Below are 23803 nucleotides of genomic sequence, written 5' to 3' on the forward strand. Positions count from 1 at the left end.
CGTATTTTTGGCTAGCTGGAGAATACGCAAGGGGAGTTTGGAGCTATCAGTGCTCAAGCATTTGCCGGGAGAGTTAGAGGATTGGGAGAGAAGAAAAGGACCAGCCTTTCTTTCGAGTTTGGAGCTAGCATCCCAACAGTCCGATTTACAGTTACCTGGCCCTGTGCAAAGAGCCATCACTATGCTCACATGGGAGTTGGAAGAAGGAATTGTAGAGCTGGAGCTGGCCAGGAGAAGTAGGATATCACTTGGAGGGCCATTTGAAGAGGATTTTTGGAGTTGGGAGAGCAGAGATTGACAAGATCAGTCATAGCAACAGAATTCGAAATTGGAGGAGGGCCAAGCTGTCAAGGGTCAATTTTTGAAGGTTGGAACCAAGGGAAACCCTTTCTAGGTTTCTCTAGGTTTTGGGCAGGGATCACAGTCTTAAATTTATTGAATTTTATGGGCAGATCTAAGGAGTCAAACAGAGGTCCCAACTCCGCTAGCAACTAGAGGAGCTAAGGGGAATTTGGGCCAAAATTCCAAGGTCAACATTTGGCCAATTCCTTCGTGGGTTTTTCTGGGTGTAGGCCAAGGAGCAAGGAGCTGAAATATGATAATTTTCTGAGAACGAGAAGCAGTGATTCCAGCCCTTCGAAGTCAGCGCACAGAGTAGTTTTAAGAGGCAGCGCAGTTCAGTTTGGTGCAGCAGTCGTAGCCGCCTTCAGTTCAACATTTTCTCACCTAGGTTTTGTCATGCTTGTCCATTGAGACAAACCCAGGTGCACCATTCTATTTCACTATTGTATTTTCTCCTGAAGAAGTAATAAAATGGCTCAGCAGTTCTCTATTTCCAGTGTTTCCATGGGTGCTTAATGTATATTTCGTTTTTCTGATTGCTGGATTGTTTGAATGCTTTGTATATCAATTAAATTCCTGTTTAGGAACATTACAGGGAACATGTTCTCGGATATCTAGTTTCATATCTACTTGCTAAATGTGGTGAAGAAAATATGAATGTGCTAAATTGTTTATGATCTATAATTCCATTTTATCTTTTGGATGGTTTAAAGCAAATTGTGCAGTTCAATTCCTCTTCACTTGTGGTTCAGTTTTATAGCAAGTTTATTTCACTCATTTCTTTTAACTAATTTCAGTTCATATGTGTTAAGCTATACACACTAAAGATTCAAAATCTTACACATCTATTGCCATCTCACTTGAGGTTTTGATTCTCTAAAGTTCAAGCTTCAATTGTTTTATGGCCATGGTAATGCTCCTATGTAAATCTTGACCCCATAGCACATTGTTAATTGATTCTGTTCCTCAAGCAAATCACACTTTATCCATTTGAATCTTGCATTTAAACTGAATTAACGAAGTCTAGAATTTCAGAACTAATAATAATGATTGGGCTTAGTTAATCTTTATGTACACCCCAGGCTATGAACCCTTCCCTTAGTCTAAATTGAGAAAGACAGAGTCACTAAGGTGATAGTGGGTGGCTTGCCTACCAGTTGTCCTGTGCATTCTCACCCATTGTGCGTGGGACTTTTATACTAAGTGAGAACTTGAGCAGTAACATGTCCCATGACCCTTTTGGGGACTTAGTCGGACTTGGAAATTTCCAATAAAGTGCCTGAAATGTCACTATAAATAGCCAAAACACCTTGGAAATGTTGCTGATCATAATATACAGAGTTTAAAGATTTAGAAATACCGTATGGTACAGCCAATGCCATTTTCAAGGTGTTTCATACCCATTTCAATGTTTCTAAGTGTTTTGGGTACTGGGACATGGCCAAACTAGGCATTTCCTGCATCTTAGTAACATACCCCTGTCAAATAGTCCTTGTAACAGAATATTAAAATCGTCTACAAACTACTAGAAAGAGATCAAACTTTTGTGGAGTTCAATCTTTTATGTGCTCTGTGTCTTGACCTTATTATTGAAGAAGAAAATGCAAGAAACTTTCGATAAGAAAATATATATAAAGCAAATTTTCATTAAAAATAGGTGGGCCCTCCAAAGTGAATGTTATAAGAAACAACTTTGTGATATAAAAAATTTCAAATACAGTGTGTACAACTTATTAGGAATACCTTGAAGAACTCTCAATCGTTCCCAGGCACATGTCCCCATGGGAATAGCACCAAACTTTATGATTGACTTCCAAATCATACCAGCTATAGTTGGTGAAAGAAACAATGAGAAGCCTGTCTCTGACAACACACTACCAACACCCACAGTTACAGGATTTCCCTCCACCTGTAGAACATGGAAACAGGGATAATTATTCTTCAAACAATTACAAGCACTAACAACAAAAGGAACTAATTTGAATGTTCTTTTGAAGTTCTTAAAAGTGTTTATAGTCTTGTGGGTTGTGAATTGCTTAATAAAGTAATAGATTCATCTCCCTACCTTAATACCCTTATTGTTATTTTTTTTATTCAAATGGTGCTATATACCATAGATGAAAATGCTTGGTGGAAAAATGACATTTGCATTATGTTGGAATGTGAACATTATTTGGTTTGAAAAAGTTGGCTACTATAACATAGTTCATAGTAATAAAATAGTATTAGACAAGTTATAACTGTTATACTCTAATAATAATATTATTGAAATAGTTATAATAAACGAATATATGTCTTAAGGAAAGGACATGTTGACACCTAATCTTTGGGATTAGAAAATTTTGGTAAATATTGTAAATATGAAAATAGAGAAGGTGAAGAGACACTGGAATTTGAATTCCAAAAGTCTCCCTCTCAATGTATATATCAATAATCTCTTAATGCAAATCACAATACATTCGGAGTTATAAAGACCTGGCCTGACATGGTACCAAAGCAACAGGCACCAATTTAGCCTATAACTCTTGCTATTCCCTGCCATTGTCCTTCGTTATTCCTTGCCATATTCTGTCCCTCTAGTCGTTTCATTAATTACATCCTTTGTCCCTATTTCCTATGCATTGGGACAGAGTGTTCTCTGTTGAATCTCTACAAGCAAATACTGCGTGCTGGATTGTTGTAAAAAACCTGTGGTGAATATATGTGTTGGGCTGTGGGGATATATATTATATTATGGTCGTTGAACTGTGACATATGACAGTGGATGGTGCGATGACTAGTGTATTAAATTTCAAGTTGAGAACTGTATGGTCGAAACTATGTGCTTTGAACCACCGTTGCAATGTTTTTTTTAAGGGCTGCGCATTGAATTGAAGGTTGAGGTATGTATATTCAAGTCCTGGTATGCATTTTTTGAAGGTCGTGATCCATGTTGCACTTGGTGCATTGAACTCATTCCAAGTGTATATGCTGCTTTGAATGGTGCATTGAAGACTCCTGTTTTTGATGCATGGCTATTTCACTCCGATGGTATGTATGATGTATTCCATGTCGTGAATACCGTGAATGCTTTGTGCATTGAAGTTTTTATGGCCACTCTAGTGCATTGGTTCGAAATTATATGTGAATCGTTGATTCGTATATTATACAAATTAGTTCATATATGCAGCATTGGTGAATTGGTATATGATCTCCATACAGTTCATTCGCCGAGTATCATTGCTTGGCTTTGAAGACCGTGTATCATATTCCATATGTGTGTTGAAATTATGTATGGTATGTTGTGGTTGAAATGGTATATGTTGGAGAGTGCGTTGAAATGTCAAACGTTGGGTCATATGGTATGGTATCTGATGGCATATGAAAGAGCATATCATTTTTTATATGTGTGCCCATTAAATCAGCTTGTATGTGTTGGTTGAAGCTTATATATATGCAGTGTTGAGCTTTGAATTTTTTATTATATATTCAAAACCATATATTTATTCGAATATATGATGGCATATGCTGGCTAATTTTTTAAGAGATTCAAAGATTATTGGTGCAAGAATTTTGTTTATTCAAGACCCAGTCCAAAAGTTTTGCAGAAATGCATTCTTTTATTTCCATAGTTGGAGTAGTTATCTCTAGCAAAGAGAACCACCATGAATGTTCCCAAGAGATAAAGCATACCCATATTTTTAATGAGTTGTGGAAAGGATTTTGTGAAAGATAAGGAGACAATCCTCCTGAGAAGCCCACTTCAGACAAAGAGCTTGCCATATGGTAGAACAAGAACAACAAGGCCTATGCCTTGATTGCAGCATTAGTCAATGAAGAGTTGAGTCATCATATTACACCATTTACAAATGCCTTTGAGGCCTTAAAGAAACTCAAATATTTATATGACTCACACTTTGAGCTTGAAGTTGTTCAATTAATAATCAAACTGTTCAATTTAGAATTGAAGGATGATGATGTTGGAAACACTGAGAGCGGGGTGAATCAGTATTTCCTAGCAATTAGCACTTTTTAATGTTTTTCAGAGCATTAGTTAATTTTCAGTTATTAATATTGTTCTTCTTCAGATGATTAAACAATAATCAACAATAGACAACACCATACAACAATGCAGAAAGACAAAACAAAGGACACAAAGATTTTTAGGTGGAAAGCCCCCTTCGGGTCAAAAACCACCGAACGCTTCTTTAGTAATTGTTTTCTCCCTGTTAAAAGAAAATTGATTACATCAATATTTCAGCTACAACTGAGGGAGGCATCAACCCCCTGATTCACAGGCCACAACCTCTAGGACGCTACTAAATCCTAATATCCCGTTGCAACCAAAATGACGCCACAACGCCCTGTGCAAGCCACAACTTTCCCTAGCACCACCCTGCCAGCCTGAAGAGTTCTTAGGCCACAACCTGAAGGTGACTCCAATCACCCAGAAGAGTCGGTAGATCACGTTTCACAATTTTCACATTGGATCCCCTTGTGCTCTGAATCAATATAATAAAGTTGTAAAGAAGATGTTGTATATCTGTCAGATCCTAGTAGCCACTGACCACTGCACAAAGCTACACATCAACTCGCTACTCAATTGTGCATCACTGTCACTACTCAACTGCACATCATTGAGTTTCACTGCTCGCAAAGGTCACTATACATCATCACTGATCCACTGCACTTTTCAACATCAAGAGCTCACAAAACTAGCTACCACTACTTGTCACTATACTGAACTTCTCATGAATAAATAAGCATCAAAGATCATATGTAGACAACGCATCACTCTACCGCATTGTACCAAACTATTCATAATGTTGCAAACATGTGGTACTGCTATCAAATAATGGCACAAACCCAGGTGCCTCAGGTCATCCCTATGACCTGTCTTCAAAGCTCTTAGGCTAGGCCCAAGTAGGGCTACCAACATATGTGTAATCGCTGCCACTCAGATAGTCAATGCCTTGGAGCCATTTTTGCCCAATGCAGTCATGTAAATCACGGTCCAATGAGGTTGTCATAAACCAACTATAATACTGTTACACAACTACTGTTATATGAGACAATCACATCTACATATGTTGATGTCACATCAATAGTTAATCAATGCTACCATGTAAATGCATCACATCACTAAGCGTGTTGCAACATGTTTGACAAGACAAGAGTCATGTTTACAGTCTCACTAATATGTCAAGTCAAAGTCAAGATATTATCTCAATGTTTAATCTAAGTGTCATTTTGTATGTGTCATGTCAATACTCCTGCTGCAACCTTTAGGAGACACTTGTCTAGATGTTGCACTCTTAGGAGACTTCTATAGAAGTACTATTATCTACATAAGATCAATGTAATAGGTCTAAGTCTCCAACTCATGTCATGGTCAATGTGTACAACCAATGTATTTAATCAAGTTAAGTAGACATATCAGGTCTATGCTACTGCCACATAAGGTTAATATATCATTTTTCAAGTTATTTTATCAATGTCAAAGTGAAATCACCAAAGCAATGGCACTGTTGTTATAAACCACAGGTGAACGCTGTCGCTGCCATTGTCAAATCACTTAAACTTCAGGTTTGGAATGACTCAAGGATAAGCTGTTGATCTCAAATAAGCACTGCAGATTCAAATCTTCACACCATAGACCATAAGTGTATTGGTGCACAGGGGTCAGTTCCAAATAAGACAAGATATGCGTATGTAAAGTATATATGTATGTTTAGAATTTTGCACTTCAAGGAGAACAATGTTGTAGGATGATCATAGTGTCATAACAAACAGAATTCTTATTATTGTACCAGTAGTTTAGTGCCCTTATTAGATCCGCACCTTGAATTTGTCAATGTAATTGATATCATGTTCTATTTTTTTGACAAGACTCATGTAGCTGTACAAAGAAAATCGTAGCTACTGTCTTTACTAGAAGTCACTTCATCCCTGAACCAAGCCTCAAAATGTGGATGTAAAAGCAAATTTACAGTGCTTCTATAGAACATTGGGCAGAATAATTTAAGTGGATCAAATCTGAAGTAAGGCTACAAGAACTCATGAATTCTGGACTATTGAATTTTCTAAGTCTATTTGTTAGAAAATTAATCTGTATTCAGCTGGTTTATTTCTAAATTCTTCTACTTGTAAATTATGAACAAGCTATTTAAAACATTTAAATAGCGAACTAAACACAATACAGTCACAACATCTACAAATCATTAGCTAAAAAAAAACAAACACACAAGTGACACCGTTATTTTTGGACAAATGTCCCCGGAAAATCCCAATGCGGGAAAACCGGTGCAGCTATTCCGAGGGTTTATTATTATGCAGTATTTGCTTGAGTACAACTGGGTGCCTAACTAGCTCACCCGACAGAGAAAAATACATGACAGCAATACCTCTCTATGCGGAAATAGGTATTCAGAAAACTTGTCCCATGAAACCCTCTCCAATGTATCTGAAGCTCTGCGCTGGCCCTTCTAGCCTCTACATCAGCCTCAAACCTCTTTGTGTTAGCCCTCTGAGGCACTACATAGCCTCTGGGACCCTCTGCGTCACTCCTGCAGCCTCTGTGTGGATGACGTAGTCCCTCTGGCCTCTGCGCTGTCTCTGTTGGGCTCTGCGTGGCCTGAACTGGCCGCTGCCTCTCGCTCTCTGCTTCTACGCTAGTCTCTTGGCACTGTCTCTACCTCTCTGCCCAGTACTCACTGCCCCTTGCTGCTGATCACTGATTGAATTTTGCTTAGCAACCCCACTCTAGCAAAATGAATGACTGATCACTTTGGTGTATCTTCCAACTGACCCTCAAGCCTCCTCTTATACTTTTCTCGTTGGTCCTTCAACGACCAAGATTAAATCTCTAATCAACGACTAAGATTAGATTTGGCTTGATCCATGACTTTTGGAACCTTCTAACCCAGTTTTATATTAATACCCATTAATATTTTATTTTTCCTAAGTTTAGACTTAAGAACTCCATTAAAAATATTAATTATTTTAATATCTCCCAAACTAGGTACAATCTATCCAAACCATTTCTGGGTCTGGGAGATCTCATGCGCTTTAGCCTCTCCACCAATTTTCACGATTAGAGCACATCCGATGCTACCCCAAATCAACACTCTCTTAGCGAGGACTGTGCTCTAGTAATACTCCTCACTGAGCATTACTTTTATTATCCGGCACCGGTACCTATGCTGATGCTAGGCCTCCCCGCCCAACATCCTCTACACTGTTGCATCCTGTACTATTTCCCATGGCCCTACCACTGCCACTGTTGCATCTGTACGGCAGCTCCCTCTGCATCCGTGCTACTACTGGTCCATCCTCCCAACACTGCATCTGCACTGCATCCCCCTATCATCATGCTACATCGTGCTACTGCATACTACTATTACACTGCAACTCAGTTACTGAGAAGTAAGTAACTGATCCACCCAACTTCTGACATCACTGTCAGGCTAGAAACACTCCCGATGTTGAAGCTCTCTCTACCTCTAACAAGTGCTCCCTCTACTGACCTCTACGCTGCTGCGACAACTCCCTGCATCTCGCACCATTGCACACCTCTCTGTGCCATCCCGCACTGTTGCAACACTCTCGTGCCTCTCGCACTGTTGCATCCTGCTAGCCTCGCGCTACCTAAGGACTCCTGCACTGTAGCACTCACTGTCGCTTCATCGACATTGGTCTCTACCGACATCCACCAGTCATGCTACTCCTCTTCGGGGCTCCCATAGCAAGGTATAATCCAAGAGGTTGGACACCTCATGGATCCTACCCCTCATCGCCTATAGTCTGCTGACTACAACTCGATGTCTCCCCACTTCTTCTCTAGTGGCACATGAGCACTCATGGCACAATTGTCATCCTCCTTGACTTCTTTCTCCACCTTTGCTGGCGCTGCCTTAGAGTTAGACGCCTCTCCCTTGTTCTTCTTCCTCGAACACTGGTTCGCATAATGACCTAGTTCCCCACAGTGGAAGCACTTGACCATGGAGAGGTCCTTCTTCTTCCTCTTCTCCTGCTTTCCCGCAGATGCCAAAGCCGCATCCTCTTCCTCTTCCTTCTTGATCTTGACCCCTTTGTTGCTACTTCCCACCTTGCTCAATCGCCTGATCTCCTTTTGACGAAGAGCCGCTCACAATTATTCCCAATCTGGAAGATCCGCCCTGCCCAGTATCCCCTGGACAAATGTCTCCCACTCCTCAGAGACTGCGTTAAGTGCAGTCCTTACCATCAACTCTTCATCCGGTGTGGCTCCTATGGAAGTCAGTTGGTCCCGAATCTCCTTCAACCGACCGAGGAAGTGATCTATCTGCTCCCCCTTCTGCATCTGGTATGACCTTAGCTGATTCTCAAGTAACATCTTCCTTTGCACGGAAGTATGCTAGTACAATGTCTTCAAGGTGTCCCACATCTCCTTTGTTGTTTCCTTCTTGGCAATATGTTTGACCACATGATCCTTGACCCCATCAAGGATGATGCATTTTGCCTTGGCCATTGCCTCCTCATACTTCCCATTAGCTACCGGGTCAACTAGGATAGCCATTACTCTCAAGGCGAAGCACTTGATGCGATGTTTGTCTAGAATGGACAAGATCCTGGCCTTCCAGACCACAAAGTTGGACGCTCCATCCAGCCTGCCCTAATCTCTCAGCCCATTCATGGCCATCTCTCTACTCTTCTGTCGACTCCTCCGAGTCTCTCTACTTCCTTCCTGGAATTTCTCGGTTCGACTCCTGTTGAGTCGCTCTACTTCCCACCTGGAAGTTCTTGGTTCGACTCCTCAGAGTCTCTCTACTTCCCGTCTGGAAGTTCTCTTCTGGACTCCCTCTGAGTCTCGATTTCCCTCTTGGAAATCCTTCTGCCAACCATCAAGTTGCCCCTCTCCGATCATCTGTGCAACTGCATCACTGATCTGTATTCCTTGGCTAGAAATCCGCCTCGGCGGCAACTCCCTCTACCTTGGTTTTGCCCTGTTAGGTATTGTTCTAACCACAGTACCCCACCAGCTTTGCTCCCACAAATTGCTCACAACTTCCTTTGCCCCAGCAACTGAAGGATTGAGCCTCTTGGCTCTGCGCAATCTCGACACTGACAAAACATCTCCCTCAGCCAACTGCGTCAGCCCTCCTGGCCTCTGCGTGGCTCTGTGTGAACCTGTTTCTACCCTCCTCAACCTCTGCACTGGCCTCTCTCAGGCTCGGACTAATGACACAGTCCCTCTGCACCAATCCTTCCTCTGTCACTTTCTGCAAGGATCAACTCTATCACTCGGGACAGATGAATCTGTTGCCAATGCTCTACTCAGCTGATGCCTTCAGCTTTCCTGTGATCTACAACCACGCTCTGATACCATGTTGAATTTTCCAAGTCTATTTGTTAGAAAATTAATTTGTATTTTGCTGGTTTATTTCTTCTACTTGCAAATTCTGAACAAGTTATTTAAAACATTTAAATACCGAAATAAACATAATAGAGCCACAGCATCTATAGATCATCAGCTGAAAGAAAATAAACACACAAGTGACACCGTTATTTTTGGACAAATGTCCCCGGAAAAACCCAATGCGAGAAAATCGATGCAGCTATTCTGAGGTTTTATTATAATGCAGTATTTGCTTGAGTACAAATGGGTTCCTAACCGGCTCACCCGACAGAGAAAATACATGGCAACAATACCTCTCTATTTGGAAATAGGTATTCAGAAAACTTGTCCCACGAAACCCTCTCCAACGTCTCTGAAGCTCTGTGCTGGCCCTTCTGGCCTCTGCGTTAGCCTCAAACCTCTCAGCATCAGCCCTCTAAGGCACTGTGCAGCCTCTGGGACCCTCTGTGTCACTCCTGCAACCTCTGCGTGGGTGACGTAGTCCCTCTGGCCTCTGCGTGGCCTAAACTGGCTGCTGCCTCTCGCTCTCTGCTTCTGCTCTGCCTCTCTGCCCAATACTCATTACCCCTCGCTGCTGATCACTGATTCAATTTTTCTTAGCAACCCCGCTCTAGCAAAATGAATGACTGATCACTTTGGTGTATCTTTCAACTGACCCTCAAGCCTCCTCTTATACTTTTCTCATTGCTCCTTCAACGGTCGAGATTAAATCTCTAATCAACGGCTAAGATTAGATTTGGCTTGATCCATGACTTTTGGAACCTTCTAACCAAGTTTTATATTAATACCCATTAATATTTTATTTTTCCTAAGTTTAGACTTAGGAACTCCATTAAAAATATTAATTATTTTAATATCTCCCAAACCGGGTAGAATCTATCCAAACCATTTTTGGGTCTTGGAGATCCCATGCGCTTTAGCCTCTCCACCAATTTTAATGGCTAGAGCACATCTGATGCTACCCCAAATCAACATGGACCAAGGTTTGAAGCAAGATATATAGATTGATTTTTAGTGCCCTATATTTACGTTGCTTCCTACATTGAGTTCCCAAACAAATCTTAAGAATCAACCCCAATCAAAGCAAAGGAAAAGAGCACCCAAAACTTCACTATCCTTTGAATAGAACACAAAACTTAAAGGAAAGATACCCGAACCCAAACCTAATTTCTGAATAAGAACACCGAGCGCTAATCCAATTCTCTCTTTTGCGTTATCTACCTCAGGAGTCTAATGCTTCTTCAGATATGCTAAAAATTACAGGGGTAATCATGATAATATGTGTGAAATTAATGTGCTAAGGAGGATGTATAAGGTTCTTTTTATAGAATGTGAGAGGGCTTCATATTTGACTGTTGGAGGAGACATTAGACACCTTTTCAGGGGCATAATTAGGTACGTCTTTTTAGGATGTTTTAAACACTTTTTATTATTAATAAATTTAATTTAATTTAGTAATCATTAATAACTTTTTTATTAAACTCTAAGTAATTGTACACTAACCCTCTTGGTGTGTTTTTTAGATGACACATGAGTGTATCCAGTTTATTGTCTTTGGTTTTTGAAGTTATGTAACTTAGACAAGGTGAGATTATAGTGATAAACAATGTCATATGTTGAGAACTGTAGGAGGAGGTGTCATGTCACTACCCCTTGGGGTTTTAGCCTAGAAACTGGGGGCACTAACTTCAATTGTGATTATCTCTCAAACCAAGAGGCCTCTCGGGACTCACTAGATATCAACAAAAACATCTTTTCGAGGAGAATCTAATGACATAGATCTCCAAACCAAACTCAATGATTTGACATACCAAAAACCCTTGACAAAGTCGGGGCACATCCTCAGTCCAGGGAACACAAACCCTAGGACTTGGGTTTTTAACCATCCAACAATATAATTGCCATCTTGATGTAATCCGACAATTACTAAGAAGTGTTCATTAACCATTTGACATCAATGACTGGTGTTTTTGGTCAAAGTCAAACCTAGTCAACTCCATGGGTTGACATCAATGACAACACCATCCAACAATCTCCCCCTTTGTCATTGATGGCAACACACATACTCCCCCTGCGAGTACAACTCCCCCTGCCTTCATGCTTCACCTCCTTCTTGAGATTTCAATCTCCTTCTTAGGTTTTTCTCTCCCCCTTTGACATCAATGGCAAAGGGTTACTCCCCCTGAGAATTTGCTTGCTTCATGTGGACCTATTATCTGTCTGTGCTCCCCCTGACGAGAAGTCTTCTTGTAATAATCTATCAGTGATGATCCCTGTGGACCTGTGTCCTGTATGTGCTTCCCTTGAAGAGAAACCTTTCTTTGCGAACCTGTAATCCTTCAACTGTTCTGCTCCCCCTGAACCTGTAATGAAAGTTGTGAAAATTCTATCACTACAGCAACTGATTTACTTTCCTACTTATTTCACCATAAGTTATTCATGAAATTACTTCAACAAACATTAAAATAAATATTGCTGCAGATATCACACTGTAATACAGAAACAAACATATGCACAAGAATCAACACATTAACACAGTTATTTTGGACTAATGTCCCCGGAAAGACCCAATGTGGGAAAACCGGTGCAGCAAGGGAGGATCTTATTATTCAACAATTTTCTAGTACAACATGGTGCCAAACTAGCTTACCCACAGATAGACAAATTCTCCAGCACTTCTACTGAACCTGGCGTAGGCCCTACTGACCTCTGCGTCAGCCTGAAACCCTCTGCATCAGCCTACTGAGGCTATGCGTAGCCTCTTTGGCCTTCTGTGTCACTCCTGCAGCCTCTGCGTAGATGACGTTGTCTCTGCTGCCTCTGCGTGGCTTCCTCTGGCCCCTGCATCTGCCTCTGCGCTAATCTCCCTTCTCTCTATTTTGTACTTGCTGCCTCCTGACTACTCTCCAGACCACTGGTTCAATTCTCAGCTAACACCGCTCCAGAAATTGAACTGACTGGTCTCCCTCAATGTATTCTCCAAGTGACCCTCAAGCCTCCTCTTATACTTTTCTCGTTGATAAATCAACGGTCGAGATTAAGTCCCTAATCAACGGCTAAGATTAGACCTAGCTTGATCCATGTCTTATGAACCATTCTATCACAGTTTCATATTAATACACATTAATATTTTATTTTCCCTAAGTTTAGACTTAAGGACTCCATTAAAAATATTAATTATTTTAATCTCCTTAACTGTTTAGAATCTGCCCAAACCCTTTCTGGGTATTGGAGATCTCATGTGCCCCAACCTCTCCACCAAAATTTCGTGGCTAGAGCACATCGATGCTACACCAAATCAACAAAAGTGCCATCTTGTTCAAACTATCTCTCTGTCAAACGTAGACTTGTGCCATATATTGCTGCATAGACTCCTCTTCAAATTTCAAGGAGTCGATGAATTGAATCATTCATAATAGTGAGTCATCTAACGGACGATCTTGGCTCGAGTCATTAACTGAAGCAATTGTTGATTCCTTACGACCTGTTACGAATCCTGAAAGCATAATTGTTGAGACCTTCTTGTCTTCTTGTTTTTCTTGCTCATCTTGTACTTGTTCGTCTCGTACCTGTTTTCAATTCCAAACCTTCTTATTCTCGTTGTCAAGCTTTTCATTCATGGTTGATTCCATCTTGTACCTGCATTGACGAACTATGTGTCCATAGTTATGACACTTGAAGCATTCAATGTTGTCCATAGGTGATTCCATCTGCTATCTGCAATTGCGAGCGCTATGGCCATAGTTATGGCATTTGAAACGTTCAATGTTTGGCCCATCTAGCACGTATTCTCTTCTGACAAAATCGTCGTGGAACCTGTCTCGTGATCCTGCAAACTTGTTTCTAGGGTTTTGCAGATAATGATTGTACCTATCAAAAACTTCACAATCCCTAGCCATATGTCCATAGTTAGCACATGAAAAGCAATAACCATCAAATGAACGTGCGTACTTGGATAATTCATTTAGATGCAATTGTACTTGATAATTGTACCTGTTAACAACTTTACAGTCCTTGGCCATATGTCCATAGTTAACACACGAAAAACAATATTCACTAAATAAATGAACATACCTAGAAGATTTATCATTCTTCTTTGGAGGCGGTGTTGTAGTCTGTAGTCGTCCTTTGCTCTTGACTGCGTTGGTATTGTTCTTTGCAACATTTAGATCAACTTCCTTCTTAGAATCATCCTACAGAGATGTGGAGCTTGTACCTTCATCAATTGGAGCTTTACCAACGTTAATTGCCTTCATTTTTGCTTCAACTATCTTATCTTGCAAGTGTTCCTTTTGTAATCCCTTGAGTTTTTTGATCTCATCACCGGTTGCATCAAGTTCTTCTTGCTTTTGAGCGAGATCTTCTTGAAACCATCTTTTCAAGATCTCCCTTCTTTTTTTTGCATCCTCAACCTATAGCTTGAGAAGAGTGGTCTTCTCTACTTCTCTGTTGAGAACCTATATCTGTTCCTTCTGCTTCTCATTTTCAATCTTGAGCCTACTTATTTCTGCTGAAGATGTTTCTAATTCCTTTTGCTTTTGGTTAACTGCGGATATGTATCTTTGATCAGATTCCTTCATTTCAATTTTTGCCTCCTGCATTTGTTGTTTGAGCCTGTTGATCTCTACAAAGGTTGTGTCGAGTTCTTGTTGCTTCTGTTGGACTTCTCTCTCGAGGTCTTGTGTCTCTGTATTCTTGACTTCTTCCAATTGAGTTCGAAGACTGGTAATCATCTTCTCAGACTCTTCATTTTCTTTGATGAGTTATTTTGTCGTCTTCAATTCTACTTCCAAAAGTCTTGTCTTTTCCTTTTGACTTTTGAGTTCTTTTATCATCTTGATCACTTGATTTTGAAACTCTATCTTACTCATTTCTCCAATTTCTTCATCATAATCAGAAGGATCCGAATTTTCAATAACATCTTGACCTGATTGCTTTGTTGAATAGAGATTATGAAGCTTTTCCCAAAGAGCTTTAACTGTTGAACATTGACCAACTTTTGTTTTCACAGAATTTGGCAAAACATTCAAAATTACATTCATGGCCTTTGAATTGTACCTTTTAGCTTCGTCGGTAGATGTGTCTCCAAAAATAATTGATTCTCATACTCCATGTGCCTGCAAATGTACTTCCATCCTAGATTCCCATATCTAGTAATTATCTGCATCAAAATCAGGGGTTGGTACAGAATACTCACTTTCTTCAGATTTTGTTGTACCTATACCTTCCTTTGAAATCCTTGCAACCTGCTTCTTTGACTTTCTCATCTCTGTGCTCTAAAAATTGCCTTCTAGAGGCTAAGTTGTTACTGAAGGAACCAAGCTCTGATACCAATTGTTGGAAATATTGAGAGGGGAGTGAATCAGTGTTTCTTAGCAATTAGCACTTTTTAATCTTTTTCAGAGCATTAGTTGATCTTCAGTTATTATTATTGCTCTTCTTCAGATGATCATAAACAATAGTCAACAATAGACAACACCATACAACAATGCAAAAAGATAAAACAAAGGACACAAAGATTTTTAAGTGGAAAACCCCCTCCGGGTCAAAAACCACCGAAGGCTTCTTTAGTAATTGTCTTCTCCCTGTTAAAAGAAAATTGATTACATCAAGATTTCAGCTAAAACTGAGGGAGACATCAACCCCCTGATTCACAGGCCACAACCTCTAGGAAACTACTAAACCCTAATATCTTGTTGCAACCAGAAGGATGCCCCAACGCCCTGTAGATCAGACTACAACCTGATGAGTGCCCCAACACTCTGTTTACTAGCTGTTGTCGGAGAGGATGCTTTGCTTCCCTGTTAGTTTATCAGCCACCACTGAATGGACGCCACAACACCCTGTGCAAGCCACAACTTGCCCTAGTGCCACCCTACCACCCTGAAGTGTTCTCAAGTCACAACCTAAAGGTGACTCCAATCACCCAGAAGGGTCAGTAGATCACGTTTCACAACTTTCACAATGGATCCCCTTGTGCTCTGAATCAATATAATAAAGCTGTAAAGAAGATTTTGTATATCTGTTAGATCCTAGTGGCCACTGACCACTGCACAAAGCTGTACCTCAACTCACTGCTCAATTGTGCATCACTGTCACTACTCAACTGTACATCACTGAGTGTCATTGCTCGCAAAGGTCACTATACATGATAACTGAACCACTGCACTTCTCAACATCCAAAGCTCACAAAACTAGCTACCACTACATGTCATTGTATTGAATTGCTCATGAATAAATAAGCATCAAAGCTCATATGCAGACAACGCATCACTCTGCTGCAATGTACCAAACTGATCATAATGCTGCAAACATGTGGTACTGCTATAAAATAATGGCACAAACCCAGGTGCCTCAGGTCATCCCTATGACCTGCCTTCAAAGATCTTAGGCTAGGCCCAAGTAAGGCTAGCAACATAGGTGTAATCATTGCTGCTTAGATAGTCAATGCCCTCGAGCCATTTTTTCCCAATGCAGTCATGTAAATCATGGTCCAATGAGGCTGTCATAAATGAACTGTAATATTGTTACACAACTACTATTGTATGAGACCATCACATCTACATATGTTGATGTCACATCAATAGCTAATCAATGCTACCATGTAAATGCATCACATCACTAAGCGTGCTGCAGCATGTTTTACAAGACAAGAGTCATGTTTACAGTCTCACTAATATGTCAAGTCAAAGTCAAGATATTATCTCAATGTTTAATCTAAGTGTCATTTTGTATGTGTCAGGTCAACAGATCATGTCAATACTAAGTTGCACGAAACGGGGAAACGGAAACGAGTGTCCGAAACGGGAAGCGAAACGAAACGCGACCTCCCCAAATTTTGGAAACGGGGAAACGCGAATATATATAATAATATATATATATATTAAAAATATTTAAAAATTATTATTATATATATGTGCAATCATAAAGCATGAATGATACATTTACATTATATGATTATAATTTATTACATTTAAACATTAACATTAAATTTACATCACATTTACTCATGAGTCATGAATGATCACATAATGAAAATAAAAATATAGGAAAATCCAAAATCAGCCTTTATTTATATTAGTATATGAGGCTGCAAGTACAATAAAGACTATAAGGCTGCAAGAACTATAGAGAAACGACTTGCTGAATAGTGTGATGAGAGAATGAGACAAACTGCTCTTTTATAACTTTAGAATAGGTTTCTAGAACATCCCGGAAACCTAAAAAAAATTTAAAAACAAATTAAAAAAAAAATTAAAAAACAACACATAAATTTGGGGAAACGTGGCTCGTACGGCCTGGAAACGTGTTTCCGGCCGTACGGCCACGTTTCCGTTTCGGGAAACGTGGCCGTACGGCCGGAAACGCGTTTCCAGGCCGTACGGTACACGGAAACGCGTTTCGTTTCGTTTCCCGGGAGGAAACGACCCCTAGGGCCACGTTTCCTGCAACTTAGTGTCAATACTACTGCTGCAACCTTTAGGATACACTTGTCTAGATGCTGCACTCTTAGGAGACTTCTATACAAGTACTATCATCTACATAAGATCAATGTACTAGGTCTAAGTCTCCAACTCAAGTCACGGTCAATGTGTACGGTCAATGTGTACAGTCAATGTATTTAATCAATTTAAGTAGATATATCAGGTCTGTTCTACTGCCACATAAGGTTAATATATCATTTGTCAAGTTATGTTATCAATGTCAAAGTGAAATCACCAAAGCAATGGCACTGCTATTATAAACCACAGGTGAATGTTGTAGGTGTCATTGTCAAGTCACTTAAACTTCAGATTTGGAATGACTCAACGATAAGCTGCTGATCTCAAATAAGCACTGCAGATTCAAATCTTCACACCATAGCCCTTAAGTGTATTGTGCACAGGGTCAGTTCCAAAGAAGAATATATATGCGTATATAAAGTATATATGCATGTTCAAAAATTCGCACTTCAAGGAGAACGCTGCTGTAGGATGATCTTAGTGTCATAACAAACAGAATTCTTATTGTTGTACCCGCAGTTTAGTGCCCTTATTAGATCAGCACCTTGAATTTGTCTATGTAATTGATATCATTTTTTTTTGACAAGACTCATGTAGATGTATAAATAAAATCGTAGCTACTGTCTTTAATAGAAGTCACTTCATCCTTGAACCAAGCGTCAAAATTTGGATGTAAGAGCAGATTTACAATGCTTCTATAGAACCATTGGGCAGAATAATTTAAGTGGATCAAAACTGAAGTAAGGCTACAAGAACTCGTGAATTCTGGACCAAGGTTTGCAGCAAGATATATAGATTGGTTGTTAGTGCCCTAAATTTACGTTGCTTCCTACATTGAGTTCCCAAAAAAATCTTAAGAATCAGACCCAATCAAAACAAAAGAAAAGAGCACCCAAAACTTCACTATCCTTTGAATAGAACACAAAACTTAAAGGAAAGATACCTGAACCCAAACCGAATTTCTGAATAGGAACACCGAGCCCTAATCCAATTCTCTCTTTTGCGTTATCTACCTCAAGAGTCCGAAATATGCTTCTTCAGATACGCTAAAAATTACAGGGCTAATCATGATAATATGTGTGAAATTAATGTGCTAAGGAGGATGTATAAGGTTCTTTTTAGAGAATGTGAGAGGGCTTCATATTTGACCGTTGGAGGAGACATTAGACACCTTTTCAGGGGCATAATTAGGTACGTCTTTTTAGGATGTTTTAAACACTTTTTATTATTAATAAATTTAATTTAATTTAGTAATCATTAATAACTTGTTTATTAAACTCTAAGTAATTGTACACTAACCCTCTTTGGTGTGTTTTTTAGGGGACACATGAGTGTATCAAGTTTATTGTCTTTGGTTTTTGAAGTTATGTAACTTAGATGGGGTGAGATTACAGTGATAAACAATGTCACATGTTGAGCATTGTAGGAGGAGGTGTCATGTCACTACCCCTTGGGGTTTTAGCCTAGAAACTGGGGCCACTAACTTCAATTGTGATTATCTCTCAAATAGGAGGCCTCTCGGGGTGTACCACATATCAACAAAAACATATTTTCGAGGAGAATCTAATGACATAGATCTCTGACCCAAACTCAATGATTTGACCTACCAAAAACCCTCAACAAAGTCGGGGCACATCCTCAGTCTAGGAACACAAACCCTAGGACTTAGGTTTTTAACCATGCAACAATATAGCTGCCATCTTGATGTAACCTGACAATTACTAAGAAGTGTTCATAAACCATTTGACATCAATGGCTGATGTTTTTGGTCAAAGTCAAATCCAGTCAACCCCATGGGTTGACATCAATGACAACACCACCCAACAGATGATCCCCTTCCCTTGGCCTCTGAACTAAGAGCCATTATGTGTGATATAGAAGCCACTAGCGTTAAAATAAATGTTCCTCTCACAGATTTTTTCAAGGCACCGTATCCCACTTATTTCCAATACCTTGAGTCATTACAAGCTAGTGGCAAACTTAGGGAGATTTCCTTTGACTCTCTTGTGGAGAAGTTTGTTGAAAGAGAGAAGGCCTTTGGGAAGAATAAGATAGCTCAGTCTCCTAAAGAAGTTGTGTGCCTTGCACAAAAAGCGAAGAATCAAGCACAAGATTCTTCTAGAGGAAGAGGTGGTCGAAGAGAATGTGGAAGGAAGAATAATAGAGGCAGGGGGGGAGACATTACCAAGAAGGAAGATCTGATCTTCAATGCATGTGGTGTAACAAAGATGAACATGATGCTTCCACATGTCAGCTCTCTTGGGACATGATCAGATAGGAAAGGGATGAAGAGAAAGGAAAATCACCAAATAAAGGAAAAGGTAAAGCACCTGAATACGCTCATTATGTTGTGGTACATTGCAATGTTGGAGTAACTGAAGTCTTATTTATTGCTTCACTTGTTTCGTGGAAAGATGCATGGTTGCTTGATTCAGAAGCAACTTTCCACATGACTTTTAGAAGAGATTTCTTTGAAGAATTCATTGATAATGTTGATGGAGCAGTCTACTTTGCAGACAAGTCAAAACTCAAGCCATCAGGGCTTGGCACCATTAGGCTCAAACTGCCTGGTCTCCCATACTTTCTTCTACATGATGTTCTCTACCTTCCAGAGTGCACAAAAACTTGTTGTCTTTGGTTCACATCCACCAACAAGGACACTCCATACACATGTTTGATGAAAAGTTTGAGGTTAGAAAGCATCAAACAACTCACTTGACATGACTGGGATAGAAGAAGAAAGACTTCTAACGCTGCAAGAAACCTCTGCCTGTGCACAAAATTTTGCATTCAGTTCTCAATTTAATGAAGGTACAATACCATCCAGTGTCTTATGGCATGCTAGATTTGGAGATATAAACTATGACAGTTTGTGTTTATTGAAGAGAAATGGTGTTAATGGTGAAACTTAAGCAATGTGATGCTAGTATCTTAGGAAAGCACAACAAAGAGTCTTTTCATGATTTTCATTCCAGAGCACATAGAAAGCTTGAACATATTCATTCTGACTTGAGTGACCCCATGCTTGTTCCTTCTGCAAATGGTAATAAATACATGATGACTTTTTATTGACAACTACACTAGAATGTGTTGGGTATATCTATTGAAGAACAAATCTAAAGTTTTTGAAACTTTCAAAAACTTTCATTCATGGATGGAAAATGATACACAACTCATATTGGCTCTATTTGTACTGATAATGGAAAATAAATATACTTCAAATGAATTTGAAAACTATCCTTTCCAGCATGGGATCAAACATCAAACAACAATGCCTTATAATCCCCAACAGAATGGTGTAGCTGAAAGAATGAACAAGGCACTCTTCAATATGGTATGTTCAATGATGTCTTTCAAAAATGTAAAGTTGATCTTTAGGGTTGATGCAGTTCTATATGTTATGTATATTAAGAATAGGTATCCATCTCATGCTCTCAAACATGTGAAGAAAAAGATGGTTTAGAGATCAAACCCTTAGGCCCTAGGCCTTGAAGATCACTTGCTCAAGTTGCCAAAAAAAATTCAATACCTGAAACACAAATTTTTACCAAATTTTCTACAAAAACCCACCAATGATCAGTTTCAGAAAATTAAATATTCAGATAAAAAATAGAGCAAGGGGAATCGAGGGCCAATGAGAGCTAGCACAGGGCCAATAGAACTAGCATTGGTCTAGAAGAAGGCAGATCTGGGCTTAGGAGCCCCAAAACTTGAAACCCTTGTTCGAAAAAAATTATTTTGCTTCAGATCTTCTGATTTATTGCAAAATCTTTAATGGCTGGCCTTGCAAAAATATTTGGCACAAGATATTGCCCTCCAAGGCCTAGATCTGTCTCAAAACCCCCAGATCTGCTTGAAAAAAATCTCAGATCTGAAGATTTACTTGGCTGATTTCCCAGATCTATTCCTACAAACAATATTTGAGCCCAGATCTTGCCCTCCAGGGTCTAGATCTAGCTCAGATTTGAAGATTTTCTTGGTTGATTTCTCATATGCACATCTATTCCTACACACAATCTTTAAGCCCAATTCTTGCCCTCCAAGGTTTAGATCTAGCTCAGATCTGAAGATTTTCTTTTTGATTTCTCAGATCTATCCCTGCACACAATCTGAGCCCAGATTTTTCCCTCCAGGATCTAGATCTAGCTCAGATCTGAAGATTTTCTTGGTTGATTTCTCAGATCTATTCCTGCACACAATTTTTGAGAGCAGATCTTGCCCTCCAGGATCTAGATCTAGCTCAGATATGAAGATTTTCTTGGCTGATTTCTCAGATCTATTTCTGCACAAGTGAAAAGAGAAAAACCCAATACCTAATATGTAAAAAATTAGAGAAATTCCAAAAACCCAAGTGTTAAAATTCAAATTTATGTTACAAAATTTCATATCTACACAAGTAAATAACAGATCTATACAAATAATTTACAGATCTATCAAATCTGAGGAGTATGAATCCAACACCACTCCCAGATCTACTAATCTAAGGCTCTTAATAGCCAGATCTATCAAAATTTCCACAAAATATTTAAAAGATTTTGAAATTTTAGAGAGGTACTAGCCCAAAAACACCCTACAGAAAAAAATTATCGTCAGATAAATCCTGAGGCTTATATGAAGTAGGCTCTTCAGGAAAATATGTGTTGAGAGTTGGTTGGTCCAACCGAAGACTATCCCTAAACACTCAATGAGAACTTGAGAGATCTTCCGCAAACACTAGATCAACCATCAAATCACGTAGAGAAATAGAATAACAATAAAATTATGAAGAAATAGAGATACCTGCTACTTCAATCAAAATTAAAAATGTTACCCTAGATCCAACAAACTGAATAAGGTACATGTATTCAAATTATTCTAAAAGAACTATTGATTGACAGTTTCGACATAATATTAAGCAGAAATTAAAACAATGTTACCATAAATTCATGAAAAGGAACACTACAGCACGTTGAAACCCCAAAGACTTTTGCATTAATTCAAAAAAAGTATACAAGAGAACTTGAGAGCTTAGTACAAGATTCAAAGATAAGTTTTATTGACTGACAAATGACTTCCTATTTAAAGATAAATCCTCCAACGGCTAGTTCAAGTGATCGTCGTCAAAGCAATCTTGACCGTTGATAAGGATCAAAATTTCTTTTAATCTCATCCATCGAAATTTTAAATTCTTGAGGAAATTCGAATTTTTCAATTAAATGCATTTTAATTAATTCAGAAATTAAATTTTTGAATTAATTTCCTCAAAATTTTGACTTTGACTCAACCCTAGGGACCAAAGGCTTAAAATTTAGCAAAATAATTAATTTACCTTAATCCCAGGACCTTTTAAAATTTGAATTTTAAGGACCGACAATTCTTTCCTTTGGAGAATTTAAATTTACCTAGAACCTAGAATTAATTAAACTTCTGCCTTAGGATTTTAATTAATTTTTTGGCCAAAAAATTTAATTAATTAACCTATGAGGGGATAAATTATTTTTTCCAACCCTCAAGACACTTTACATCATAATTTTTATATTTTTACATCATAAGGGGGAAAACCCATTTGAAAAAGACCCTCACAGGCTACCATTTTTGTGACACAAATATAATCCAGCAGACCAAGTAATTTGTAATAAAATAACCTAACCAAATAGTTAGGATTATTCCCAAATCATTTTTACATAGACTCGATCTATAACACTAGGACTTGCCTAAGATTCCAGTAACAAAATCCATTCCGGCTTTGAGGTAAGGCTGAAGGAAAACTCTACCGACCATTCGAGAATAGATCGATGAGACAAAAAACCTCCCAGAATGTAGATCATCACCAAAAAAGTAGGTTTACCTAGGCAATTACATACATGACATGGATCTACTAAGATTATTTACATTATACACATGCAGAATGGGTTTACATTATAACATGATGATCAGGTTGATGATGATAGTTGGACGGCACGAACACATCGATCAAGTGCTATCCCTTTTGCAAAAAAAAGGGGTGTACTGCTATGGGTCGTTAACACGTAGTGGTCAACAATAACAAAGGAACATAAAATAAACTCAGCATAAAGAGTCATAAATGTATCTTCTTGGGGTACTTAAATACCTCCAAAGCATATTGTCTCTATGATGAAGTAAATAAGAACTTTATAATATCTAGAGATGTGATCTTTCTTGAATCTTTCAAGACTGACAATGTTGTTGAGTGGCAGCTTGATTGCTTGGAAAGATTCAGACATTCAAAATCCTTTCAAGAATTTGATAATGAGATTCCACATCTTGAAGGGGGGATCCCTATCCTAGATCAATCTATAGAATGTCCTTTTGAAACACTCTCTCCCCCTCATGAAGCTCCAACAACTGATTAAGAAGAGACTTTGAGTAATGTGATTGAGAGAATTGGAAGGCTAAATATTGATTCAGCCCCATCTCAGTCAACTGAGTATCCTGGACCATCTCAAAAAGGTCTTCCAAAATGGCTCACAAAGACACTTGAAAGTGTTCGTCCTAATAAGGGTTGGAAAGATAGGGAAAAGAAGATTTGGTAGACAAAATGGAGGTGATGCAGATGATTATGATTCCCCTGTTGATATGGATG

The 23803-nt window shown here is 39.0% G+C and overlaps 1 protein-coding gene across 2 annotated transcripts in view; it reads right to left on the reverse strand.

Annotated features, from left to right (window-relative positions):
- LOC149163288 (Glycine cleavage T-protein family) overlaps positions 1-23803 on the reverse strand; it is a 388788-nt gene that overhangs the window by 15010 nt on the left and 349975 nt on the right. For both annotated transcript variants that reach the window (XM_089431674.1, XM_089431672.1), the window contains one exon: positions 2086-2251. In XM_089431674.1, coding sequence (XP_089287800.1) covers positions 2086-2251 — 166 coding nt within the window. The remainder of the gene's footprint in view (positions 1-2085; positions 2252-23803) is intronic.

Source organism: Pinus tabuliformis, chromosome 5_1, assembly GCF_031772625.1.
Source record: "Pinus tabuliformis cultivar Carrire ecotype Pingquan chromosome 5_1, CPIR1, whole genome shotgun sequence".
In the NCBI taxonomy this organism is placed as follows: Eukaryota; Viridiplantae; Streptophyta; class Pinopsida; order Pinales; family Pinaceae; genus Pinus; species Pinus tabuliformis.